Source organism: Tupaia chinensis, unplaced genomic scaffold (genome assembly GCF_000334495.1).
Source record: "Tupaia chinensis unplaced genomic scaffold, TupChi_1.0 Scaffold000465_1, whole genome shotgun sequence".
Taxonomy (NCBI): Eukaryota; Metazoa; Chordata; class Mammalia; order Scandentia; family Tupaiidae; genus Tupaia; species Tupaia belangeri.
Window position 1 is genome coordinate 496,858 of NW_006159974.1, and position 14,611 is coordinate 511,468.

The following is a 14,611-nucleotide window of genomic DNA, read 5'->3' on the forward strand; positions in this document are numbered from 1 at the left end:
GAGAGTCCAGCACTTTTAACCACCACACCTGCCTGTCCCAAGGTGTGAGGTATATACTTTCATTCATTTCTGAGTAACATTTCTTTCACCTCCTCGCAATATCTATAGGACTCCAACAGCAAAACTACAGCACTTACCTCATGCTAAAAATCTCGAATTCCTTTTTATTAAGTAGTATTTTTTTTAGAGAGTAATTGGCCCAGCCCCATGGCCTGGTGGTTAAAAGAGCCAGATCTTACATGGCACCACAGTTCAGACCTGGACCTAATGGCTTGAAAAACTTGCAGGGCATATATGTGTGCCCCAAATCCCAACACGATGGAGAAACAGAGAAGGGTCTGTCGTGGACCGGCCGAGTGGAAGAGGAGCTTCCTCTCTCCTACATTCTCCATGGTCAGTGCATGTGCAATTAATCAAAATGAAAACAAAATATACTACAATCAAGGGATCAAATGAGGTTTTCTAAAACAAACCAGATTACACTTGTATTAATCATCTTAGAACTATCTTGGGAAGTTTATTCTGTTTAAATCTAAGCCTACTACACACCTCTATCTCAAGGTCATTTCAGCGGGAAATTATTAAATATGCAGTAGTTTGAAGGAAACATATACTAAAGCTAATGAAAATAGACAAATGAGGGGACCAGCAGGTGGCATGATGGTTAAGGCGCTGGACACTCCCACATGGCTGACCATGGTTCAAGTCCCAGACCTAGTGGCTTGCTTTCTCACTTTATCTCTCTGTGTGTCTCTCTCTGGTCAAATTTAAAAAAAAAACAATAATAAATGAATGAATAAATAAAATTAAATTAAGTAAATAAAATAAAATACAAATTTGGTCAGCCCATTTCTCCAAGCTAAAACCTCATTAAATTAATGTAATCTACTAAAATGACTGACTTTTAAAAAAAGACAAATGAGGGGCCAGAGACAGCACAGCAGTTACGTCGCTGGATTCCCACGTCTGACCATGGTTTGAGTCCCAGACTTGGTGGCTTGGAACACATTAAGCGCATGTGCATGTATGCCTAAGATCTTGGGGTGGGGGCTGGGCGGAACAGAGGAGTAGGGATTGTGGTCATTCCCCCCCACACACTGGGGGATGATTCTCACTCACTCCCCCCGCCGGTGAGTGCACATACTCTAAAGCAAAAAGCTCTAAAGAAAAAAACAGAAAATTGAGACAATAGCTAAAACATCACCAGTGACTCCTTTTTTAAAAAATTTTGCAGGCCAACAGGTCACATGGTGGTTAAGACACTGTACTCCTCTTGGGAACCAGCAATTAACGTAACGGCTATGTCGCTGGACTCCCACATAGTCGACCGCAGTTCGTGTCCCGGACCCGGTGGCTTAAAACTCATGCCGGGCGCGTGTGCATGCGTGCCCAAGATCCCAAGAGGAGAATGGAGAAGGGATTGCGGCATGACCATCCCCCCGGGGGGTGATTTCTCGCTTTCTGTCTCTATGTCTCTGTCTGTCTGGCAAGCGCATGTGCCCTATAGCGAAAACCTCCCCCCCCCAAAAAAAAGACACTGTACTCCGACATGGTCAACTACATGGTAAAGTCTAAGACCCAACATCTTGAAAAAACACACTGGGGGACCAGCAGTTAGTGTAATGGCTATGTCGCTGAACTCCCATGTAGTCGACTACAGTTCAAGTCCTGGACCTGGTGGCTTAAACTCATGCTGGGCATGTGTGCATGCATGTCCAGGATCCCACGAGGAGAATGGAGGAGAAGAGATTGCGGCCCCCTGAGGGGTGATTTCTCACTTTCTGTCTCTCAGTCTCTCTCTTTCTGGTGAGCGCACACTATAGCAAAAATCTCTAAGAAAAGAAAAAGAAAAAACACACTGGCAGGTGGCTTGGTGGTTAAGGGTGCTGGATTCCCACATGGCCAACTATGGTTCAAGTCTGGACCTGGCAGCTTGCACTTGCTCGCTCTCTCTCTCTCTCTCACTCTATCCCTCTCTGGTCAAACTGAAATGAATGAATGAAGTTAAATAAAATAATTTAAAAAAAGAAAAAGAACACTAGGCACGGGTATGTGTGCGCTGAAAATCCCAAGAGGGGAATGGGAAGAAGGGATTATGGCAAGGCCACTGCCCCTGGAGGGTGATTTCTCGCTTTCCATGTTTCTACGTCTGTCTCTCACCAGCGCATGCACCCTGTGGCAAAAATCTAAGAAAAATAAGGAGTGAGGAAGTACCCCACTGTGGGGGATGGTCACGACAATTCCTTTTCCTTTTCTCCTTCAAGATTTGGGCACACACACTTGTATGCCCAAGTGTGTTTTCGAGCCACTGGGTTGAGGACTGGAACTGCGTAGTTGGACGTCTGGGCTCTGGCTACATTAACCTGTGGTTGGCCCTATGATTCCTTTTGAAAACTGAAAAAAAAAAACTTTTAAAACAAGAGCCTTAGATTTAGAGGAAGAAATACTTTTACCTCAAGCCATAGGCAGATTAAACATTTCTACCTATAACATGGAAAGAATATCAGTTTATAAAACTTGTTGTGAAATTAAATTGGGAAAGTATATAAAAATACTTCCCATGGTAATAGTACATGTCAAATATTTTGTAACAGTGTGCAACTCAAAATTTTCTGTCCTCCCAAAGAGAGTTCAGTTGGAACAGAGGTCTATAGGACATTTAAAAAAAAACATGCCAAAAAGCGCTCTATGATTTCCACTGTGGGCTCTAGATGTTCACTTCAACTCATCAACATTCTGGAACAATGTATGCTGCAACAGCTTAGCAAAAGTCAATGCTGAGTATCATCTTAAAAAATTATTTATTGAATTTTATTATTAATATTATTTTGACCAGAGACAGATGGAAGCAGAGGGAGAAAAAAAGGTTAAATGAGAAAGCAAGCTTCCAGGTCTGGGATTTGAACCATGGGTGGCCATGGGGGAAATCCAGCACCTTAACTTCCAGGCTACATGCCAGCCCCAACACTGAGAATTTCTCAACTTGCTAAAATATTAGTCTTGGGGCCAGGAGGTAGTTGGGATGTTCGATTCCCACATGGCTGATGGTTCAAGTCCTGAACCTGGCAGCTTGCTTTCTTATTATCCCTCTCTTTGTTTCTCTGCTTAAATTAAAATGGTGATTTCTCATTCCCCCACCATTCTGTCTCCCGCAAGCGTATGTGTCCTATAGCAAAAAAAAAAAAAAAAAAAAAAAAAAAAGACACCCACAAAATACATACATACAACACTCCCAACAAGGCGATGAACAAAGAAAATCAAGGTGACAACACAATAGAATACTGTAAATGCAAAACAGTAACTACTTACAATTAATTTAGCAAGTTTTTTTTTTTATAATTTTTTTAAAAGAATTACTTTATTTAACTTTATTTATTTACTATTTTCCAGTTTGATCATACAGAGAGAGAGGGAAAGTGAGAAAGCAAGCCACCTGGTCCAGGACTTGAACCACGATTGGCCATGTGGGAGTCCTGGACCTTTACCCACCACACCACCTGCCAGCCTCAATTTAGCAAGTGTTTTTGAGAATCTATGTGCCATGATATTAAGTAATGTCAATAAAAATACATGAATATACATTTTAAATATAATATTTGGGGATCATCAGATGTTGTAATGGTTTTATCTTTGAACTCCCACATAGCCAACCACAGTTCAAGTCCTGAAACAGGCAGCTTGAAACTTACAGGGAGTGCTGTGGATGTTCTGAGAGGAGTATAGGGGAGAAGGAACTGAGGCATGGTCATTCCCCCTAGGTGGTGACTTCTCACTTTCTGTCTGTCTCCCCAGCAAGGCAAAATGTCCTATAGCAAAAATCTCTCTAAAAAATATTAAATCTGGGAGTCAGCAGGTGGCATGGAGGTTGGATGCTGGACTCCCACATGGTCAACCACAGTCCAAGGATCTGGTGGCTTGCTTTCTCACTTTCTATCTGATAAGCGCATGTACCCTATAACAAACTAAATAATAATAAATACATAAAATTAAATATTTCTAATTAAAAAAAAGAAGGTTCTACTTCCAAAAACCTAATCATTTTTCTGCAAGACAACCAAATAAAAAATAAATCTGGGGGACCAGCAGGTGGCATGGTGGTTAAGGCGCTGGACGCACCCACATGGCCAACCACAGTTAAAGTCCCAGACCTGGTGGCTTGCTTTCTTGCCCCACCTCAAATTAAAATTTGTGAATGAATCAAAAAAAATAAATAATTTTTTAAAAGATAAAACTAAATAAATAAATCTGCAGCATACCCACCTCCACCACTATACCATTAAACTGGTCAGCTCTTCGTTTCTGAACAGGAATTCAAATCCAGGCTTTCTGGGTCCAGAAAGTGTGTTTTATTTATATATACATATGCATATACTCAGTACTACACTGCCAGTTTTTAGACCAAAAAAAAAAAAAGTTTTTAACTGATCTGCAACAAAGTCGACAAAAGCAAAACCAATCTAATTCACAGAGTCCCCAACAAATCCGCTCTTCTATCCTATCAGTGGTAACAGCCAACGGACAGAACTGCCCTGCGAGGCAGTGGCCCCTCAAAGGCCTGTAATAACAGCAGGACGCTTACCCTACAGACGCCACATCACCCTTTCCATCCACTCCTGACTCACCCAGGCTTCCCACCCCTCCTAGGAGCACAGGCTCACGGGAGGCTGCACTTGGATGTCGACAAAGGGAAGAACTCCTCTTAAAAATAAAGGGGAAATTAAGTTACCAGCCATCTGGATTAAATGCTTCACACAAGAAACTACACTTTCAGGTTATCAAATTTGCATGTGGCAAGACTTTGCAGGTAGTTTGAGCATTTGTGGCAAATGAGTGATTTTAGATAGATAAAAGCCATTTTCCACAGTAAAACTCACAAATAGCACCAGAAAAGTAAAGTATACAGATAGAAGATTGGCCAATATGCTGAAAAATAGTGAAGATGGGTATATGAAAGTTTGTTTTACTATTCATCCTTGTTTTGTATGTTTGAAGGTTCCTTAAAGTAAAAAAAAAAAAAGAAAAGAAAAAGGCAGCCATTCCAACCACAAGAAAGAGCATGGAGCTGTGCCTCAAATAAGCTGTAATCAAGCTTTCCCTTCAGCTTCAGCTTCATTTCTCAGAGCAGACACCAAAGGGTCTCGTTCAAATCATGAACTGTACACGAACACCTATCCACACAAACTTATAAACTTTTTTTAATGATTGTTTTAGAGAATTATTTTTTTTAATTATTTATTTAACTTTATTTATTCATTCATTCATTTTTATTTTGACCAGAGAGACACACACACAGAGAGAGAGAAGGTGAGAAAGCAAGCCAACAGGTCCAGGATTTGAACTGTGGTCAGCCATGTGGGAGCATCCAGCACCTTAACTACCACGCCACCCGCTGGTCCCAAGGAATTATTTTATTGAACTTTATTTTATGTTTGTGTTTCTTTTTTATTATTTTAATTTGACAAGATAGAAATAGTGAGAGGGAGAGAGAGAGAGAGAAAGAAAGTGAGAAAGCAAGCCTCCAGGTCCAGGACTTGAACCACAGTCGGCCATGTGGGAGTCCAGTGCCCTTAACCACCAAGCCACCTGCTGGCCCCAAACTTACAAACTTCTGAGAGATAATACCTCATCCTAATAACAGTTTCAAAAGCCTTAAAAACTATTCTAGGTAAAGCCAGCAGGTGGCATGTGGTTAAGGCACTGGGCTCCCACACAGCCAATCAGCAGCTTGAAAATCCCCAAAGGAAAATGGAAAAGGGACTCCTGCTTGGCCATCCCCCAGGAGGTGATTTCTCACTTTCCCTCTCACTGACTCTCTTTTCTTTCTCTAGCAAGCACACAAGTCCTATGGCAAAAACCTAAATAAATATAAATATCTGGGGGCCAACCAATAATGCAGTGGATAAGGAAGCTAGATCCCACATGGCTGGCTGTGCAGTTCGCATCCCAGAGCCAGTGGCTGACCTGAAAAACAATGGGCATGCGTGTGCATGACCAAATTTTCAGGAGGAGAATGGGGAAGAGAGTGCTGTGTGGCTGTTTCCCCTGGGAGGTGCTCTCCCACTCCCCTGCCTCTGGTGAGCACACTCACCTTGCAGCAAACAAAAAACAAGACTACTCACAGCTAGTTTCCTAGCAATCCACTTTGGGGTCTATCTCAATATGGAAATTATGTTTGATACTTTAGCCACAAAGATAGTCACAGAATTATTATTTATAAGTATAAAATTGGAAACAGCCTACAAATACCAGACAGGGATGCAGCAAATGGTCTGGTGGTTAGGGGCACTGGGCTCCCACATGACAGACCACGGTTCAAGGTCTGGGCCTGGTGGCTTGCTTTCTCACTTTTCTCTCTCTCCCTCACTCTCTGTCCCTCTCTGGTCAAATAAGATAAATGAAACTAAATAACATATTTTCTTAAAAAAGAACTAAAACATCCAACAGGATTATGTCATTGACTATAGTAAAAAATGGAAATACTGGGACCAGCTGGTGGCACAGTGGTTAGGACAGCTAGATCCCACATGGCCGACTAAACGGTTCAGTCCCAGACCCAATGTCAAAAAATACAGCAGGTGGGGCCGGCAAGTGGCATGGTGGTTGAAGGCGCTGGACTCCCACATGGCCGACCACGGTTCAAGTCTCAGACCTGGTGGCTTGCTTTCTTCCTTCCTCTCTCTCTCTGATCAAACTGGAAAATAATAATGATAATAATAATAAAGTTAAATAAAATAATTCTTAAAAAAAAAAACCAAAAAAACAAAAAAAACAAAACACCAGGCACATGTGCTTGTGAACCCAAAATTCTGAAAGGAGGGAAGAGGCAGACGAGGGATTGTGGCATGACCATCCCCATGGTGGTGCTTTTTCACTCCCCTCCCCCCCCCGCCCCCAAGTGCACACACCCTCTGGTAAATTTTAAAAAAGAAGTAATGTCAACTGAAAAAGATGAGGTATTGGGTAAATCTATCCAACCCCTGTAGGAAAAGACAGAAATATATGCCTACTATGGGGATCATAATGGTTATTTTTGTCACTTTCTCTGAAATTTGATTTCCTAAAGGCCATAGGTATTTGTCTTCAGCAGCCCCACTAATGACAATCTTCCAAAAACTATTGGAATTTACAGAATTGCACATCCCTTAAATCCAAGATATTCTAGAATATTCCGTCCCTTCTCACTTAGCACCATAGGTTTGACTCGGAATGCCTTTCTCCACTGCTTTTATCCTATTAATTCTCCTTACCCTTCAGGATAGTGCCATCTTTTTCAACCTAGTTGGGGGTGGGGGAGCTTCAAGGGTCTATTTCTATTACACAGATGCAGTCATGGGACCAGCAGTTAGCGTAATGGCTATGTTGCTGGACTCCCATGTAGTCGAATGCAGTTTGAGTCCCAGACCCAGTAGCTTAAAACTCACGCCAGGCACGTGTGCGTGCGTGCCCAAGATCCCAAGAGGAGAATGGAGAAGGGATTGCGGCATGGCTATCCCCCTTGGAGGGGGGCGATTTCTCGCTTTCTGTCTCTGGCAAGTCTGTCTGGCGCCCTATAACAAAAACCCCTCCAAAAGAATAAATAAATAAAACACAGATGCAGTCAGAAAGACCAGGTGCAGGTAATCTGTGAAAAATGGGGAATGGTAACACCTATCCAATACAGCCTCCTCCTGCTGGTGGACCCTGAGACAGTACACTGGCAGGGAAGAAGGCTGCTGGTCTATGCTGGGTCTCTGCTGCAAAACCTACATGTGCGCCGTTTCATGTTCTGTGAGGGCTGTATAGAAACAATTCAGCAAAAAGGTTTCTTTCTACATCCTTGAAGTGCCAGTGCTACAGGCAACTGTTTCCTAGACCTAGGTTATTTAAATATGGCAGCTTAAGGATTCCTTTCAGAAAGCCAAAGAATTCAAATGGTATCTTCCAATGAAATTTGTACTTTAACTGCCAGAAGGCATATGCCCTCAGCAGATAAGACTAGGAGAGGAGAAATCACCCCTAATGAGGCATAATCACCACCGGTCCTCTTCTCCATACTACTGGAAATTTGGGCATGGGCCAACAAGAAATTTGCACTTTAAAGCCTTCTTGCTACCTCTTACCCAGCTCTCACTTCCCTGCACTACTGCAGCTGCTCTTCACTCAGCCTGTAGGGAAGGGTGACTCCTCTTCAGCTACTGTCATTACCTATCCAGCTGGCCACTGCTATCACTGTCACACTCCCAGCTCAGACACCCCAGTTCTGTAAGAGATGAAGAGTCCAACTCACCAAGTTCACCTTTCTATCTCTACAAAGATACATCATCTCCCCCATAGATTAAGAGTAACTAGGATTTTTTTTTTTTAAGACTTTTTTTTGCCTTAGGAGTGAGAGGGAAAGTGAGAAATCACCTGGGGGGGAGGGGGAGGGTTGGCCACACCAAAACCGCTTCTCCTTCATTCTCCTCCAGGGATCTTGGGTGTGCACAAGCACCCAGGGTGAGAATCAAGCAACCAGGTCCAGGACTAGAACCATGGTCGGCCATGTGGGAGTTTAGCAACATAACCACTACACCATCTGCTGGCCTTGGAATTTTATTTATTTTTTAAAGAATTATTTATTTACTTTTATTTGTTCGTTCACCTATTTTAATTTGACCACACACGCACGCATACAGAGAGAGCATGAGAAAGTGCGAAAGCAAGCCGTCAGGTCTGTGACTCGAACCGTGGTCAGCCATGTGGGAGTGTCCAGCGCCCCAACCACCACGCCACCTGCTGGTTCCCGGAATTTTATTTTTTAATGTCACATGAAAACCTTACATCTATAAGACATTGTTTTCTATTTACCTATTCACAGACTCACGCTATGTGCAACATTAAGGGTAATCAACTTAGGTAAAGAAAAACCAATTTCCGTCCTTAAAGTGAAACACTGGTGGTAATTTGGCTTAGACTTCACCCCCAGTTCTTTAAAAAAAAAAAAAAAAAGACTTAAGATTCACAATTTTTATTGTTCCTGCAAAACCACTGGACCAAATCAATTACGTAATGATTTATCTTAAAATTAAAGTTTTGTAGGAACTTTTATCAAGCTTTGATGTAAGCAGTTTTATCCCAAATATGTATTTACTAACATAGAAAAAGTTCAATGAGTACTACAAATGCCAAGAAAGATGGTATGGTTTGGTAGTTAATCAAAATGACAGCTGACACCTTATATGATGAAGGTAAAAATTACGATAGTTAAGGTCATGAGGCATCTGGTATTGGTAGCCTTTATAGTCTAGAAAAGTGAAAAATACAGATTGGAATATCTGGCAAAGCACCAAGGATAAGAGTATTAGAAATGCCTAGGACAGGGACCAGCAGGTGGTGTGGTGGTTAAGGTGCTGGACACTCCCACATGGCCAAATGTGGTTCGAGTCCCAGATCTGATGGCTTGCTTTCTCACTCCCCCCAATCTCTGGTCAAATTAAAAAAAATAAATGAAATTAAATAAATAATTCTTAAAAAAAAAAAAAAAAAAGCCTAAGACAGGGACCAGTAGGTGGCAAAGTGGTTATAGTACTGGACTCCCACATGGCCAACCACAGTTCGAGTTCCAGACCTAGCGGCTAAAATATCATCTGGGCATGTGGGCATGTGTGTCCAAAATCCCAGGAGGAGAGTGGTTTGTGGCATGACCATCCACCTTGGTGGTGGTGGTGGGGGGGGGAATATCTCACTTTACCTCTCACTGTCTCTCCAGCAAGTGCACGTGCCCTATGGCAAAAACCTTAAGAGGAAAAAAAAATCCTAAGACAATATTTCATATAAATTATATAATAAAAGTCATTGTTCCCTTTAACTTAAACATTAAGCAGTTTCTGCTTCTTTTCCTCCATATCCCGTGGAATCTGGTAGGAAAAGAGAAATAATCTTGTCCTGTCAGATAAAAGGTTAGAGTTGGTGACAACGGTGAAGAAGGGGAAAGGTATGTCATTTCCTCTTATTCAATTCCAGAAAGACAGCCACAGGAGCAGTCTGGTAGCCAAAAACAATGTATTTAACATCTTCGGGGATTGCAGGTAGCACGGTAGTTAAGGGCACTGGACTCCCACAAGGCTGACCGCGGTTCAAGTCCCAGACCTGGTGGCTTGCTTTCTCGCTTTCCCTCTCTTTTTCTTGCTCTCTCTCTGGTCAAATTAAAGAAATAAAAAATTAAAATGAATAAAGTTAAATAAAGTAATTCTTAAAAAAAAAAAATCTTCTGCTGGAGTCCCATCCACATAGTATACCATACTTGGAACAGCTCACCACTCTCAGTACCACAGTGTTCATTAGGGTGCAACCACCAAACAGCAGGGAAACCGTTTAGTCGAGTCGGCCTTGAGGTTGAAAACAAGACACCAGAGCACCACAGGACTCTCTAATCTCCAAATACTTAATGGTTTGCTCAGATTGCAGGTAAATTGTTCTTATTTATTTGGGTGGACACCATATGGCTTTTAAGTTATTCAACTTTATAAACAGAAATACAAACCTAGTTAAAGTCTCTTTCCAATTATGCTAAAAGGTTCTGATGTTAGAAAATGAAGACAAAGGGATAACCAACTATCATCGGCTGTGAGCTGTTAGGGCACTTCATTATCGACACATCCCTCAATCATAATTGTGTTCTGAAATTCAGCCAGATGTAGTCCAGGCCAGCACGGCTTTTTAAAAATGCCATTTCCTCATTTACTGAACTAGACAGAGGGGATGGTCATACATCGTGAATGTTCTAAATGCCACTCAACTGTACACGTGAAATGCTGTCATGTGACTATATTAACATTAATGTTTTATGGCTTTTGCCTCAAAAAAAAAAAATCATTTTCTCCATTCTTTTCAATAATTTAGAGTTTGGCTTAATAAATAAGGCAGGCTTTTCCAAGTGCTAGAGATGAAATCCTACCCAGGATCTGCACTTATTCCAGAAGACTATACTGAGGATGCCAAGGTCTTTTATCCAACAGAATTCAAAAGATACATGTGAGATTTTTTAAATAATTAGGAAAAGTGTTTGTCATTTCGGTTTTGTAACACACAAAAAACAAGCTGTTATCTGTATTCTTTCCACCCCAAAGAAAAGAACAATTCCAACCACATGACTTAGAATAATAGCTGGCAGAACTCCACCTTGGAGAAGTCTACAGAGGTGTCATTACTCCATTAGTGATAATGGCTATTGATCTAGCGTCCTGGAAGAGCTAGGAGGAAAAATGGAATACCTAAGATAGAAAGATTTTTTTAAATATACATATATACGTTTACAATAGACTTTGGCCAACCATGCCTCCCCTACTCAGTTAAATTGCTTAACCCAGTAACTTCAACAAAATGAGAGTCCAGAACCCCTTTTCCCCCTGAAGCAAGTTATCAATAGCCTACTTAGAATTTTAACTTCCCTAGAGGCTATTTAAAAAGCCAAAGGACAAGACAATATGGTATTGTCTAATAAGCAGGAAACATTTAGGTGTTGCTCTGTCATTAAATGCCAAACTACCTATTTGTCTTAAAAGACTTAAAAGTTCCTCTTTCCTCCTCAATATACTACACATTATTTCTATCTGGTCACCCACATGCCACTATTGCTCTGCACAGATCTCAACAGTGCTATTACTAGGAGGATCATTTCACTGGATGTAAGTGAACTGAACTCCCTCTACCATCAAGATACTTTAGGCAGTAAGATAGAAGTCATTTGAGTGCTAAGACTGAGTTTCTTTATACTTTTCAAATTCTCCAAGGTGATGTCTGTAACGGTTTTATAAGTAATTACCATTTGGAGCATCTACTTATTGATACATTCCTTATTTAATCTTCACAACAACTTTTTAAAGTATGTACGGTCCCATTTTACAGATAAGGAAAATAGAATTCAGAGGTAAGCCCATTTCCTCAAAGTCACAGTAAACAGGTTTGGAAAAAAAGGTCTTTATTTTACAAATTTCTTTCCTCCACGTTCTGTCAAAGAGCACAAGCACAAATACAGCAAAAGACAACCTTCCCAATTCCCCACCTAAAATGTTTTGTAACTGGTTCTCATTCTCTAACAGTTACTGAAAGTGACTCTATGTAGTAAACTGTAAGATTTTACGGTTTTCATTAAAACCTGCCAATTTAATTATATGCAACAAATCCAAGTATATAACAACCCTCTGCACTACAATCATAAAATATATTGTCTAAAATTCTTTATCCCATCACTGCCTGATTTTTTTTAGATAAGATGTTTAAAAATATCAAAGTTTCTTAAACAGTTGTGAGAAACTAGAAATAGAAAGGTGAGTAGCATATCTAAAGGTCGATTATTTGCATGCCTAAAGATATATAAAACTCTTATTTTTGGACCAATTCTTATCTGGTGGAAGATGAAGTGTTCAATTCCACCTGGCTTATCAGCTAATTTCTGCATTACCTTGGACAAATGCCATTTGCATACTCCCTACCAGCCCTTAGGTGCATTGCAGCCTCTGTGTCATTGTGTGTGACATCACTGGGTTGCTATGGATATAGGTGCGAGGTCACTCGCTTTCCTGTGAAACTAGAAATATGGAAAAATTAAAGAGTCTAAATTACATGAACTAAACATAATTCTAGTTTTGATTACTGAAAGTGCAGCTTTCATCATTTGATCATTAAAACATTACATAAAATAGCAACTGTGGCAAATATTCATATAGCAATATTCCCCATTTCAGAACCAATTCTCTTCCTTAAGATGAAAACCTTTTTTTTGTTAACGTATCTGGTTTAAATATAAAGACATCAGCATTATCATCTCTTGAGAACTAATAAAGTTAATCAAGAATTGGTCTCTAATATGTATACTGTTTCATTTTAAAGATTTCACATGCGAGGTACCCTCCAGCATCTACTTAACAGTGAAGATGCATTTTAAAACCTTTGTTACATAAGGCAGGAAGTTAAATATTAAGATAGGGGGAGACCTAAATCATTATTAGATTAATTCTTCCGAGAGTCATTTAATAATATTCAATACTCCCTCCACAATATCAACCGAGTTTGACAGCCCATTAGATAAATGTAGTGTTACTGACAAAATGGTGCAACACAGGCAGAAATCTGCATCCCAGACAAAATGCGACAACTGGAGTTCAGAATTCTCTTTTCATCAGTATGAGGATGCACTAGCTTTTGTGAAAAAAAATATATATAAGTCTCAGATGTAGCAAACGATATATATTACTATAAAAAAAGACTTTTTCCCCTTTAAAATAACTCCTCCCAGCCTCCACCCAGTCTAGGCTCTCTGCAATATGACAAATGCAGAATCTTCTGGAATGACTTGATACTGCCTCCCACCACCGCTTTGTTTGCAATATCAGATCAGACAGAATATTTTTTCAACTTAAAGGAATTTGAACACACGCGTGCCTGTATTCAAAAAAAAGAAACAGCATATGTCACAAATTGAACCAGTCAGCTTAATTCACAACCGTTAAAGGCGGTATCTACCCTTTTCAGCACAAAAACATTGGGAAAAGGGGAGATGACAGATTGAGATCAGTGAAAACACTAGGAAGACGATCGTTCCCCCTTCATGAAAGCCAGAGGACTTGCTTTGGGAAATGGAAGAAAGAGGAGCCTTTTGTTAGGAAAAACGTGAGCAAGGAGGTTTCGATTTTGCACCATTGAGCCCAGGATTTCAGAAGAGCCTATATTTTTCCGAGGGATGTTCTAAAGGATCTGTCAGGAGAAGAGATGGGGAAGAAGATTTGGGGGAGGGGGGTGAAAAACCGGGAGATCTGCCGAGTGAATGGGAAAGGCGCCGCCCAGACACCAGGGAGAGAAAGAGGAACCGCATCCATGCGGTCCCCCGCCCCCACGCCTAGGGTGGGAGGAGGGGAAGTGGGGCACAAAGGATGCGCACAGCCCCCGCTCAGGTCCCCTGCAGACTCCGAGACGCGTGGGCCAGAGACCCCGCTCCCGACACCGGCTCTGCAAGACCTCGCCCCAGTCCGAGCCCAGGGAGGGCCTTAGAGGCAGCACGCCAGGCCTCGGGGAACCCAGATACCTATAGCGATCAGGACCCTCCCCAGCCCCCTTACTGAGTGAGAAGGGGCGACCACCCAGCAGTCGCGACAGGCAATTGGCCCCTGGGCCTTCCACGCCTGTGACCGCGTCTCCGAAGGAGCTGGGGAGGGGGAGGGGAGGAGACACTCACGTTCTTCATGGCCGCGGCCATGTCGTCGTAGCGCTCCGCCTGCTCGGCCAGCCGGGCTTTCTGCACCAGTTGCTCGCGGTCCACCATCTTCGCGGGCTGGGTCGGGCCAGAGGAGGAGACCGGGGCGGCCTGGAAGACCTGGAGGGCGGCTGCGGCGCGTCTGGAGTCCGTGTGCGGGAGAGACCGACCCACGACGCGAGCGGCTCAGGAGACAGAGGGCGGCCAGAAGAAAAAGCTTGAGCTGCGACCGCGGGACCGGGCGCGAGGTGGCTGCGGCTGCTGTGCGTGCCGCGGGCGGACAACCCCCTGCGGCCCCGCCCACGCCGCGTGACGCACAAAGCCCCGCGTGCGGCCCCGCCCACGCCGCGTGACCCACAAAGCCCCGCCCACCGCCCCGCGCCCCCCGCCCAGACCCCGCCC

The 14,611-nt window shown here is 42.4% G+C and overlaps 1 protein-coding gene across 1 annotated transcript in view; it reads right to left on the reverse strand.

The window, feature by feature from the left end:
• YWHAG (tyrosine 3-monooxygenase/tryptophan 5-monooxygenase activation protein gamma) overlaps window positions 1-14,503 on the reverse strand; it is a 32,761-nt gene extending 18,258 nt beyond the window's left edge. The window contains exon 1 of the mRNA XM_006155641.3: window positions 14,192-14,503. Within this exon, the coding sequence (XP_006155703.1) occupies window positions 14,192-14,278 (87 nt within the window). The 5' untranslated portion in view covers window positions 14,279-14,503. The remainder of the gene's footprint in view (window positions 1-14,191) is intronic.
• Between the last annotated feature and the right edge of the window lie 108 nt (window positions 14,504-14,611).